Genomic DNA, 13,273 nt, shown 5'->3' with positions numbered 1-13,273 from the left:
TGGCCTCAGCTACAACAATGAGAAGAGCTTTGGCAAAGTTCCTGAGGTCCAACAAAGCATAGAGGACTTACCCTTTGAAGATCAGTTTTTTGTTTTATGAGAAAACCAATGAGTTCTCAGAGCCCTGGTCCCTGTGTTTATTCCACATATACATACGCATCTGTGCCATGCGCCCACGTCCAGAAATTCAGTAGATCTCCTCATGCTCCCTACCAAGGACATAAGAGGCAATGCGGTCCGATGCCTCGCCAGTTCCTTCTTACTGCCAGATGTCCTGAGTGAAAATCTCTGTGTCCACTGGACTATACCCAGAGTCCTGGGGTTGAAGAATTGTATCTCTTGCCCTCACTTCTTCTCTGAGAGCAACAATCACCAATGTTACTTCTGTGGCATGGATGAGACGCATATCTCTAGTAAGTGCAGTATTTGTGTCTTGTTTCCACCAAGAACACACAAAGGTTGTGAGCTTTGTCTAAGGAAACACCTTATGAAGAAGGCTGAGGCCCCACTCTGAACTGGGCAAGGAAAACCACCCACCCCATACATGGGACCCAATAGACATGCTGTACCCTCCAAGCATGAGCTTAGGAGCAGAGTCTGTAGCTCCTAAGCACAAGGACTCTTTACCTAAGGCTTCCCATGAGAGTACAGTACACTCTCATGGTCACAAGGACAGAACCCTGTCCTGTACTGTCCACAAGAAACACAATCCCTTCATGAGCCCATCAAAGTCAGGTGAGCCTTTGTGTGTGGTTCCTAAGGGACCAGCACTGCTGAAAACCTCTAAATTGGAGGGTACAGCATGCAAAAAGAAAACTCTGATTCTGTTGGTGATGCCAGCTCCATAATACAAGGACCATCATCTGCCAGTTCTGTTTAAGAGTGAAGGTCTGGACTTGTCAGTACTGGCTCGCTCATCTAAGGACCACACTAGCTCTCAAGACATGCTGGAACCATTGGTTCTGACCATCGGAACCCCCCAACCCCACTCCAGACACTGGGACATACAGAGACATATACTACACCAAAGGATATCTTCCTTCCTTATGTGCAGTGCAGTCTCCCATCCTTTCCAGCCCGGCCCTCCTAAGGGACATTACGAGATGAGAAGATAATACTACTTCGATGTCTCAGGAACTATCTCATCTCCAACCATTGGGCAGGCATGCTCTGGTGCCAATGGCCCCACCATTGGAAGGGGAGCAGTTTTCGGGCTTGGATGAGTCAGAATTTCTGGCCACTCCTCCATCTCCTTGGAGAGAACCGAGCTCTAACAGGAAGTCAATGAGATCTGGATGCTACCCCTCCAGCTGTGACTTCCCTACGGACCCCTGGTACCTATTTCCATGAAAATGTCACCACCACCCCAGTCAGGAGTTGCCCCTTCTCAAATCTCAGGGAGGTTGAGAGAGAATCAGACACCCCAATCTGGACTCGCTCTATCTCATGGCCTGGTGTTTGGTTGTGCATCAGAAGTAGAATGCTCTTGTTTGACACCCATTCAAGCTATCCTTTCCCAAAGTAGGAAAGGTTCAACTAGGACCTACTATCTAACTTAATGGAGATGTTTCTCTATCTAGATGCAGCGTAATGAGCCTTCTCCAGGCATTGCAAATATTCTGGTCATTTTAGATGATCTCCTGTCTCTTAAAAACTCAGGCTTTTCCATTAGCTCACTGTGGGTCCATCTCACAGCGATTAGTGCCTTCCTCCCTCCAGTGGATGGATGTTCTGTCTTCACACAGACACACCCCAAAAACAGTAAGATTCATGAAGGGCCTACTCAGGACCTTTCCACCAGTGTTCATACCTACATCTCAGCGGGACTTCAATTTCATCCTGTCAACACTCACCAGAACATTGTGTGAACGATCGGTGACATGCTCCATCTCCCAGCTGTCCATGTAAGTTGCATTTTTAGTTGCTATCACTTCATCCAGGAGAGTGAGTGATTTGGGAACCCTCATGGCAGACCCTCCTGGCACACTTTTTCCACAAGGAAAAGATATCCCTTCATCTCTGTCCTAAATTCTTGCCCAAGGTTATTTCTGAATTCCAAGCTAACCAAAGTATCCATTAATCTGTCCTTTTCCCAAAATCCCACATTTCTGCTGAAGAGAAAATACTTTCTTCCCTCAACCTCAGATATGCCCTGGTTTTCTATCTGCCAACGACCAAACCTATCAGAAAATCAGGACTTTCTCACCGTAGCAGAAAGGCTGCAAAGTCAAGCAATATCCTCTCAGAGAATCTCTAAGTGGGTGTATCATAAAGTGATACAGATGAGCCCATATACCTTCTCCTAACACAGGAGGACACATGCCATCTCTATAGCATCCCTGCAGGATGTACCATAGTAGATATATGCAGACCAGCTACTTGAAGTGCCATCCACACATTTGCTAGACATTATGTGCATATTGAGGATGCACCAGTGGGAACTGCAGTACTGCAAGCTTCCTCACATGGCCCTTCAGTCTGAGCATTGCTTGTCAATCACCCATGTGTGGAATACACATAGGCACCAATACTCGAAGAAGAAATTGAGGTTATTTATCTGTAGCTGGAACTTCTTTGAGATTTATGGTCCCTGTCTGTGTTCCATTACCTTCCCTCTATCCCCTCTGTTTCGGATCCCATTGGATTTGTGGTCATAAGAAGAACTGGAGAGACAATGGCTCACACTACCTCTTGTGCCCTTGGTTGGGAACACGAAATCTACTGTGCATTTGTAGGCCAGCGGACACTGCTTGTTAGAATTTCTGGATTTGGGTATATGGTACACATGCATACCCACATGTGGAATACAGATAAGGACCACACATCTCAAAGACCTTCCAGTTACAGGTAAGTAACCTGCATACATTACATTCTTTCAGAGACACTCAGGCTACTTTATGTTCAATGGGAGTTTATACCCAGTGTCAGACATGCCAGTATGGAGATCAGCAACAATAGCAGTAGTATTTCTGGCAGTCAGCTTATCTGGCTAGACAGCAGGACTTTTCTAGGAAGAGAAATAACTCACAAACGAGAAGGTCTTCTGATTCAAATTTCAATCTACCTGCCCATTCTCCATCAGCTTTGGGCATGCAATCAACTTGACTCTCCTGTTGAGGACAGCATTCCTGTTGTGATTATCCCCATGATATTTCCTCCATTTGGGGGCAGGCTCTCCCACTCCTACAGTGCTTGGGAACCAATAACCATGTACAAGTGGGTCTTAAACACTTTGGATTGGGTTATGCCATCCAATTTTTGTCTATCCCCACCTCCCACCACCCTACCCCATCTTTTTTTCAAAGACCCCTCTCATAAGTCACTGCTCCTGCAGATCCAGACTCTTTGTTTCACAAGCTATAGAGGAAGTTCCCCTTCAGAATCAGGGAAAGGGCTTCTATTCTCATTACTTCTAGATCCCTAAGTCAAAGGGAGAGGTGAGACCCATTCTGGATCTTCAAGGCCTCAACACATACATCAGATATCAGATTCAAACCTTGGCTATAATTGTCCCCACATTAGCATATGACTGGTTTGCTGCCATCAGTCTTTAGGATGCCTACTTTCTTGTGGCAGTTTTCCCAAGCAACAGGAAGTTTCTGAGATTTGTAGTAGCATGTCAATATTATCAATACACAGTTCTTCCCTTTGGCCTATCATCAGCCCCACGTGTGTTCATCAAATGCATGACAGTAGTGGCAGCCTCTCTCAGCAGGATGAGAATTCATGTCTTTCCTTACCTGGATGATTGGTTACTGAGGCACAAGTCTGAAGCGCAAGTGTAGTAACCCTGGCCCTAGCACTAGCACCTGCTCCAGTTTCAACCAAGATGGGTAGTATTAGGGCCTGCAGCTATGATGCAGCAGCACAGAATTCTATTCTGGCAAGAGAGACAGCCAATGAGATGGCAGCTCAAGCTGGGGAGGAGGCTCAGGAAGTGCCATAGAAGCAGCTGAAAGACAATTAAAGAAGAAGGAGGCTAAAAGAGAGCAGCGCTGGGTAAAAAGGGGATTTGCCAGAGGAAGCTGTGTTAGAGGAAGCAGGACCTGGAAGGGCCAGGACCAAGGAGCCGGGCGACAAGGGGCCCAGGGTGTATGAACAGTGAGATTGACCACTGGGACGCTAACAGAGGGAATGCAGTTTGGGTGCAGTAGGTCAATGGGTAGGTCCAGGTGAAGAACTCTCATTCACAGGTAAGCCTGTTGGAAAGTGGTCTGGCTCTTTGTAGTGTCAAATGAAGAAGCATTGCCAGGCTGGAGAGAGGTGAAGTTGGGACATGAGAGGTGAATTCAGACTTTGCAGCCAGGGAGAGAAGTAGACGATTCCTTCTCGGGGGACACAGCATGGTATTGACAAATTTATTTTATTGTGTTGGTAATTTACAGTTTATTATTCTCATAAGTAAGTATTTGATGTTACTTCATATTATTTATGTTCTTAACGAATTTCTGGGTTTTCCTTCGTAAAGTTTAAAAATTTAAGGTTTGCCTCTGCCTCTCCTCACAGTAGGCATAGCCTAGCTGAAGCCTGGAACACTGCATTAGTCCTCATTCCTGCCCAGTTCACACTTCATCTCTTTGATTTACTGGGGTTGATTTTGAACAAAAGGAAGTCAGTATTAATTCCAGCAGAAATAATCGATAATCACTGGGACCCTACTGGACTCTGAGTTTAAGGACTTTTCTACCAAACTGTTGTTTTCAGACAATTCGTCACCTATGTCTGTCCCTCCGGTCTCATGCTTCAACTACTGTTCGTGTTTGTCTGTTGTTACTAGATCGTATGGCTGCAGTAGTACAACATGTGAGATTGCATCTTCATTCTCTTCAATACTTGCTGAAGTTGGTCTGTTTCCCATGTTGTCAGTCGTTGGACAAGCCTGTCTGAGTGCCACTGGCGCTCGTTGAGTCCCTAGAGTGGTGAGCACATCACAGCAATGCATATGAAGGTGTTTCATTTGCCCAGCCTGCACTGACCAGGACTATAGTTACTTATGGCTCCACATTAGGTTGGGGAGCACATCGAGAGACTTTGAAAGGTTAGGGTTTGTGGACAAAATAGGAAGCTCCCTTCATATAAACATCCTGGAGTTTGAGCAATTTACAATGCATGCTGGACCTTTCGAGCTCAGATCAAGGGCACAGTGGTTCACCTGCTTATGGACAATACCACCACAATGTATTATGTGAACAAGCAGGGAGGAGCCTGCTTCAACCAGCACTGTTAGGAAGCAATATAGTTTTGACTCTTTTGCATCAAAGAAGACATCACTTATCCAGCCACACACTTACTGGGGGCTCAGAATCAGTTGGCTGATCCCCTCAGCAGGAATTTCTCCCAGAATCATAAGTGGTCTCTGAAGAGCAGCATTTGGAGCTGCATCTTCAGAGAATGGGACTTTCTGTCTGCCTGATCTGTTTGCTACAAGGGACAACAAGAAGTGCCATCAGTTTTGTTCCAGATCAAGTCTCAATCCAAGATCTTTAACTGACATCTGTGATTGGAATTGGAGATCAGCCCTGATGTATGCTTCCCTCCCAGTCCCTCTCATCTCTCAAGTAATTCTCAGACTGAAGATAGATCATACCAACCTGATTCTTGTTGCACCAGCTTGGCCAAGACAATGTTGGTTTTCTGACCTTAAAAGTCTATCCGTTCAGTCTCCCAGGTCTCTTCCCCTTCTTTCTGACTTACTGATGCATCCTCTTGGATGCTATATGGTTAGATGAGAAGGAAGGAAGATGTTCAGACACAGTTCAATGAGTCCTACTTAATAATAAAAAACCCTCTACTAGATCTACCTGTTTTCCAAGCGGAAGCATTTTCAGTTTGAGCACTAGCTCAAGGAGTCCAGCCGATGCTAGCCCACATTCATTTTGAATTACTTGTTACATCTTAAGTCCTCAAGACTGTCTGTCAGCTCAGTGAAGGTCCACTAAGCAGTGGTTTTGCATTCCACCCTCCAATCCAAGGGAATTCAATTTTTTCTCTTTCCCTGGTAGTTAGATTTCTAAAATGAGTTGTTTATCTTTTCCCACCTGTAAAGAAATGGTTCCTTTGTGGGAGCTTAACACTGTGCTGGCTTCGCTCATGGGACCTCCATCTGAGCCTTTAGCAACTTGTTCTCTCTCCTTCCTTTGTCAAAAGGCAGACTTTCTTATTGCCATAACATCCACAAGGAGAGTAAGTGAACTGCAGACCCTAACGGCAGGGCTGCCCTATACACAGTTTTTCAAAGACAAGTTAGCCTTAAGACCACAACCCAAATTTTTGTCTAAAGTGGTTTCACTCTTTTACCTTAAGCAAATATACTTACCTATATTTTTTTCCTAAGCCTCATTCAAATGCAGATGAACAGCATCTTCATTTGCTGGATGTGAGATGATCCTTGGAGTTCTATGTGTAGAGGACTAAACCATTCAGTTCATCACCTCATCTTTTTGTGTCCTGTGTGGATTGGATGAGAGGTTAAGTGATTTCTGCACAGATGATCTCCAGGTGGATTATTTCTTGCATTTACAGTGGCCTATGGGGTAGCTCAGGCCACACCATCACAGAGACTTGTGCTCATTTGAGCAGGGCCAAAGCAACTTCAGTTGCATTTCTCAATGACACATCTGTATTGGACATTTTCAGGGCTGCCACCTGGTCTTCACTTCATACTTTCATCACACACTCTGCTATTATAACTGCGTCTAGATCAGGTACAAGGTTTGGAAAAGCAGTTCTACAGTCATTTTTAAGTATACTCCAAACCCAACCTCCTGGTGTTTCTGCTTGAGAGTCACCTGAGTGGAATACACATCATCAACCACTTGAAGAAGAAAAAGCACTTACTTACCTGTACTATAACTGTTGTTCTTTGAGATGTGGGTGCAAACGTATTCCATGACCCACTCTCTCTCCCTTCTGTGTTGGAATCTTGTGTCTGGGATTTTGGTGCAAAGGAACTGAGGAGGTCAGGGTGGCGCTGACCTTAAATAGCGATGGGAGGCGCCAAGAGGCACCAGAAGGCACGTGTGCTGCCCTGACGATTACTTCTAGGCAAAGCTCTCAGGCTTTGATATGCTGGGCCCATACACACGTGAGTGGAATATATATCTGCACCCACGTCTTTAAGAACAACAGTCTCAGTACAGGTAATTTTTTTTCTCTGTTCTGGTTTGGTAAATCTAATGTTGAGATGCTGTGTCATAACACCCACATATACTATTACAGTTTTCATGACTGGAGGGGTGATGGTGGGAGGGAAGCTTTTTTTTTAATAAGTTGTTATATCACTGTGACTAATGTCTCAGTGTGTATATGTCTTTGATAATGATACTTCCTTTCACATTTCCTCCCCGTATCTTCGTTGCAGTACACAGCCAAGAAAGACCTACAGCAGCAGTGATGCCGATACAGGCTCAGAGTTCAGCATGCCTCATTCCTGCAGCTGTGATCATCCCCCACCATTCTGTTGCTTCCCAGCAGCTCCAGCCTCAGCTTTCAAATGCTGCTGCTTACGTCACTCCTGTGAATATCAGCCGATCAAATGTTCCACTAGCTTGTGCAGCAGCTTCTTTAAACTCTTCCAGCATCACCTCTGCATCTTTAGATGGAGACATGAGTGGGAGAGCTGTGAGTGTTCACCTTGGGGCTCCTGCTTCTCCTGAAAATGCTTTAGCAGCTGGTGGGAATACTGCAGTCAGTAAACCAGACAAGGATAACAAGGTGGGCATGGCATTATATTTGCATCCCAGGCAGTGTCTCACTTCTATCACGTGAACTTTTTAAATAGACTTACATTCATGTCTTCGTATGATTTAACAGTAACATACAGTGGGCTTTTATGGAAGATTGAGCAAGTTGGGCATTCATTTGAATAACTGTATGTTAGGGCAAGTCCATACTTGTGAGAATAATTTAGGGTGGTGGGTGCATATTGGAGCAGAGGTGTGATGGGATAAAGAGTAGGATACAGAGTCCAGCAGGATTAGGAAAGAGAATTGCTGCAGGTCAGAGGGATCAGTTGCTCTGTTGTTGGAATTCTTTATATTTCATGTGTTTCTTTCTGGAGCTGTAACCTGATTCCTGGATGCTTCAGGGGACTCTTGCATGGTCAGCAGCTCTAATCAGTCGGCCTCTGTAAGTTGATAGGTGAGCCTGTAAACACAAATTTATGAGAACATAAATTATTTAGTCTAATAAAATAAAGTTAATATTTAATGAAAATCAATATGTATTTAGTGTGTACAATTTCCTTAAAAAAATAAGTCAGAAAGAGTTTAATATTTTATGGCAAAAAAAAATAAAGATCATTTCCCTCATTATGTTAATACCTTAAATGAGAAAATTGACATTTATGAAAAGTTTAATTTCAGGATATTTCTGTTGAACAAGAAAAAGATCGTGAACTAAAATGTCAGTTGTAGAAGCACGGCTCTCTTCCAGATTCTGTGTTTAGTAGAGTCTCAATTAATCCATTTTCTTCCCCGTGCACAATTTGCTCCTTGCAGTGTTCTCCAGTACCACTTTCAATTTTAAACTCAAGCTTTCACCTTTCTCCATGGAGTGGTTCTTCCTGCCTATTTGATCTTGCTATTAGGCTGCATTTGAGGAAAAATATATGACATTTTCCTTTGGTTTTTAACTGTAGTATATTATTTGTAGTTTATACCCCTTTTGACCACTTTCTTTAACTCCTAGGTTAAACACTTGTAGACATTTGTCTTGTAACTTTTCCCTCACAGTCACTGCTTTGTCAAGCTATACATAAGTAGTTATTGTAATATTTCCCCACAGGCTAATCTCTGCTACTCTTAATCATTTTTGTTGTTCACCTTTAAATTGAGGTGCCCGGTACTGTGCATTCATGTTATTACTTCATTTGCAGCAAACTGAGATTAGGCTGAAATGTCTTTTAGGCTGAAGTTTTATTGAGCATCTACTGTTTTGGGAGTTCTCTCATACATACCTAAACTTATTCAGTCAAAGGGTTTATGTAAGAAGATCACTGCCAGACTCTTTAAAAAAGGAAGAAATGCAAAAGTGGTTTGAACAAATCAGTGCTGAAAAGGCTCTGGGGGTTATAGTGGATCACAAATTGAACGAGTCTACAATGCCATGTAGTTGCAAAAATGGCTAACTTCGTTCTGGTGTGTATTAACAAGAGTGCTGTATAAAGTGTTGTTGTAGCCATGTTGTGTTTATTACAAATGCTAAACAGTCTGTTCAAACCTTATATTTGGCAATGACATTTTGACTTAGTGTCCCAGACCTAAAGAAGAGCTCTGTGTAAGCTCAAAAACTTGTCTCTCTCACCAACAGAAGTTGGTCCAGTAACCGGAGTGTCGTATTTAAGACATGGGAGGTAATTGTCTCACTTTGCTTGGCCCTGGTAAACCTCAGCTGGAGTACTGTGTCCAGTTCTGAGTGGCACACTTAGGAAAGATGTGGACAAATTGGAGAGAGTCCAGAGGAGAGCAACAATATGAGAAAAGGTTTAGAAAACCTGACCAATCAAGAAAGTTTAAAAAAAGGGGCATGTTTATTTTTGTTAAAAAAAAGACTGAGGGGGGACCTGTTAGTCTTCAGATATATTAAGGGTTGTTATAAAGAGGATAGTAATCAATTGTTTTCCATGTCCATTGAACATAGGACCTGAAGTAATGGTCTTAATCTACAGCAAGAGAGATTTAGGTTAGATTTTAGGAAAACTTTCTAACTCTAAGGGTAGTTAAGATCTAGAATAGACTGCCAAGGGAGGTTGTGGACTCCCCATAATTGGAGATTCTGTAAGAACCGATTGGACAAACACCTGTCAGGGATGGTCTAGGTTTATTTGGCCCTGCCTCAGTGCAAGAAGCTGCACTTGATGACTTCTTGAGGTCCTTTCTAACCCTACATTTCTATGATTCTGTAGTCTTCGGGGGTTTCTGTCTGAGCAGGTAAAAAGAATGGTTACAGTTCTCCCTTGTAACAAGGACACAAAACACAAACAATTCCCCTCCTGGCAAAATTCTGCTAACCATTCAAGATCTCCTTTGTGGGGAATAATGGAGGAAAAATTGGAGGCACTCGTCCAAACCACAGGCTGTGGTGCAGATTATCCTCCCTGCTCAGTATCAGAGGAATGTCTCCTCTTTCCCAGGATCCTCCCCTCTGACCAAAACTCTCAACCTCTAATGGCTATCTCTTAAAGAGCCCTCAGCTGACTTCTCCACCCTGTAAACTCTCTTTTGAAGCATAGTGGTTGGCGTTTAAGGCAATCACTTGGCTGGGTTCATTTTCTCAGATAAGTGAAGGAGTTTAGCCCATTGGTGGTCCTGCTTGAGTGAAGGAAGGTGCATACATTCCTTTGCAGCAGAAGTGTTTTTCTTTTTTGGTTACTAAAAAAACTACTAGTACTGTATTCTTACAGCAGAAATTAGAAAAAGACATTTCTTTCTCTAGTAACTTTTGCAGCCAAGGGCATTTATTTAATGGAAATAATTTATAACACTACTTAGTTTGCTAGACTTAATCAAAATGATTACTTTGTGGAGGTCTCAAAGTATCTGTCCTTGTTAACGCAGTCCTCTGAGATCAAAGTGACCATGTATTTTAAAAAAATTTATTTCAGCTCTTCATTGTCTGCCAAATATCTCTTGTTTTAAAATGACTTTAATTTACACTCTTTATTTTTGCTTAACAGAAAGAAAAAAAAGGTTTGCTCAAGTTGCTTTCTGGAGCATCTACCAAACGCAAGCCCCGAGTGTCACCTCCATCATCACCAACTCTGGAGGTTGAGCAAGCAGCTGCAGAGATGGCCCTGCAGGGCGCAGTAGGGCCTGAGGTTCCATCAGCTGTCAGCCATGGCAGAGCTGGATCCTGTCCTGTGGACAATGAAGTCTCTGCAGCAGCACTAGCACAGGAGACTCTGCATCGGAAAACAAGTTCTTTGGATTCCAGTATTCCTATAGCACCGCCCCCTCGGCAGCCATGTTCCTCATTGGGCCCTGTCCAGAATGAATCCAGGCCTGTTGTTTGTGAAAGGTAAATCATTGCATGTGGCTAAACTGAGACAAACCGGCATCATTCAACAATATTTATTAGAGCTGGCAGAAATTATTCAAAATTTTGATTACATTTTGAAAATTTTTAACAAAAAAATTTGACAGTTTTCATGATTTTTTTTCTGGATTTTTAATGAACTATAAAGCCACTCATAATGTTTTGATTTTTTTAAAAAATTCCAATGATGTTTTTTAAAAAAAAAAATTCTTGATATTTTTTTCTCAGTTTATCAACCAGCTCTCATACTTATATATATATTTACTTCCTTTACATTATTTAAAGATTCTGGGACCTGTAAGCACTCAGATACTATAGTGGAGGGCAAAGTATAAAAACCTTGACAGATAACTTACGTATATGGTTAACTTTATCACCATGAATAGTCCCATTATTAATAGTGCATCAAGTTCAGTATAAGTCTTTGCGGTTTCAGGTCCTTGCTTGTGAATAGACTTAAACTGGAAACTTGTTAATAAGCTGTTGCAAGGTATTACCATTGCCCTAATGTCCTACTACTCTGAATCTCTTCCTCTGGGCAGTAGCTCCAAAAATGCACAAAACTATCTAGATTCTGAAAATCCTTGCTAGTTACTCTGAATCCCTGTCATTCTTAATTGATGCTCACCACTTTACCACAATGTACCCCCATAGCTTCACACTTCTGGGGTCTCAATATTACCCAATGGCTATGAAGTGAGTAGAGGCTATTCCAGTGCTAGAATACTGTCCATTTTTATTTTCCCCACACTATTTGTGCTAATATTGCACCAGTGACATAGGGTATCTTCTCCTTTGCACTATTTGATTAATAGTTCTAGAAATGAACACTTGTCTTAATGCAAACTCCAGTGGTGTTAGCCAATATTGAGGGAAATAATTCATGTTTGATAGTAGATGCTTCACTGTCTGTGTATAGTTTTAAGCTTTGACCTGATCCTGTAATTCACTACATGCAGGCATAATAATGCATTTTAGAAAGATCGTTTCTAATCTTATGTACTCTCATTCTATAATTGGTACCAGACTAAACTGCTATCCCAAACCCATGCCCCTCCCAATCATACATTTATCTTTCATCAAATGTACTTTAAATGAAGTTTCATCCGATGAAAGCTTATCCTCAAATAAATTGGTTAGTCTCTAAGGTGCCACAAGTACTCCTTTTCTTTTTGTGAACCTTTACACTGGTTTCTCATTGTCCCTTCTTTCGAAGGGTTAATTCCTCCCTTTCTGTGGCTGCTCTAGTCAGATATTTCCATTGCTATAGGCCAGGTACTTGTTCGCTATTTCATAAGAATTCATCACTTACATTGCACTTGAAGTCTTCAGAGTATTTGACAAGCTTTAATTAAACTTCCTAAACCCTCCATGAAGTAGGTAAATTGCTGTCTTGTGAGGAGAACTGGATGACTGGAGAGAACTAAATTGTTGAAGCAATAACATGTTTCACAAAGAAGGAAGAAAATGTATTCTTGAAGATAAAACAAACAAAACCAAAATACCCAGTGAAATATCCAGCAAGATCATACTTCCTTCTGGTTTACAGTTCCAGTCCCAGGTGCCAAGGTGTTTTAAAAAGAAACAAAATTCTTCCTGCTCTGACCCAGGCTTTGGGGTAAAATTATCAGAAGTGCCCAAGACTTTCAGTGAGACTCAGGCCTGGTCTGCATTACGAAGTTATGCTCCTAAGTGCCTCAGACCAGGTCTATGCCTAAAACTTAGGTCAACATATCTACATAGCTCAGAGGTATGAAAAATTCACACTCGAGAGACATAGTTAAGCCATTGCAAAGCCTAATGTAGACTCCTCTAGGTCAATGGAAGAATGTTTCTGTCAATTTATCTACTGCCTCTTGAGGGGGTGATTAACTACACCGCTGGACAAACCCCTTCCATTGCTGTAGCAAGTGTCTACGGTGACGTAGTTGTGCTGTGGTAACATGTCTAGTGTAGATATAGCCATAGTCACTTTTGATAAATGGGACTTAGACTCCTTTTTGAAAATGTTACTATTTATGTTTTAATCAGATTTCCCAATAGACGTGCTTTGCTTAAAGGCACAGTAATAAACTCCCAGGTACGCCCATAGCTTTCACATACACTAAGACTATACACTTTCATTACGCCAGGAAACTTTTCCCATCTACCCTACAGAAAGAAATAGTTTTAAAAAAAAAACCAACTGTACAATTAGAGAGAGAAATTAAAGATTGTATTCATAAAGAGTAAGTGGATC

At 42.2% G+C, this 13,273-nt stretch overlaps 1 protein-coding gene across 1 annotated transcript in view; it reads left to right on the top strand.

The window, feature by feature from the left end:
- Window positions 1–13,273, top strand: part of SH3RF1 (SH3 domain containing ring finger 1) — a 154,404-nt gene that overhangs the window by 118,637 nt on the left and 22,494 nt on the right. Inside the window, exons 9-11 of the mRNA XM_077814509.1 lie at window positions 3,613–3,618; window positions 7,361–7,713; window positions 10,676–11,016. Of these exons, the coding sequence (XP_077670635.1) occupies window positions 3,613–3,618; window positions 7,361–7,713; window positions 10,676–11,016 (700 nt within the window). The remainder of the gene's footprint in view (window positions 1–3,612; window positions 3,619–7,360; window positions 7,714–10,675; window positions 11,017–13,273) is intronic.

This window comes from Eretmochelys imbricata, chromosome 4 (assembly GCF_965152235.1).
Source record: "Eretmochelys imbricata isolate rEreImb1 chromosome 4, rEreImb1.hap1, whole genome shotgun sequence".
NCBI classification, from domain to species: Eukaryota; Metazoa; Chordata; order Testudines; family Cheloniidae; genus Eretmochelys; species Eretmochelys imbricata.
This window is presented reverse-complemented; position numbering and strand designations above follow the sequence as displayed.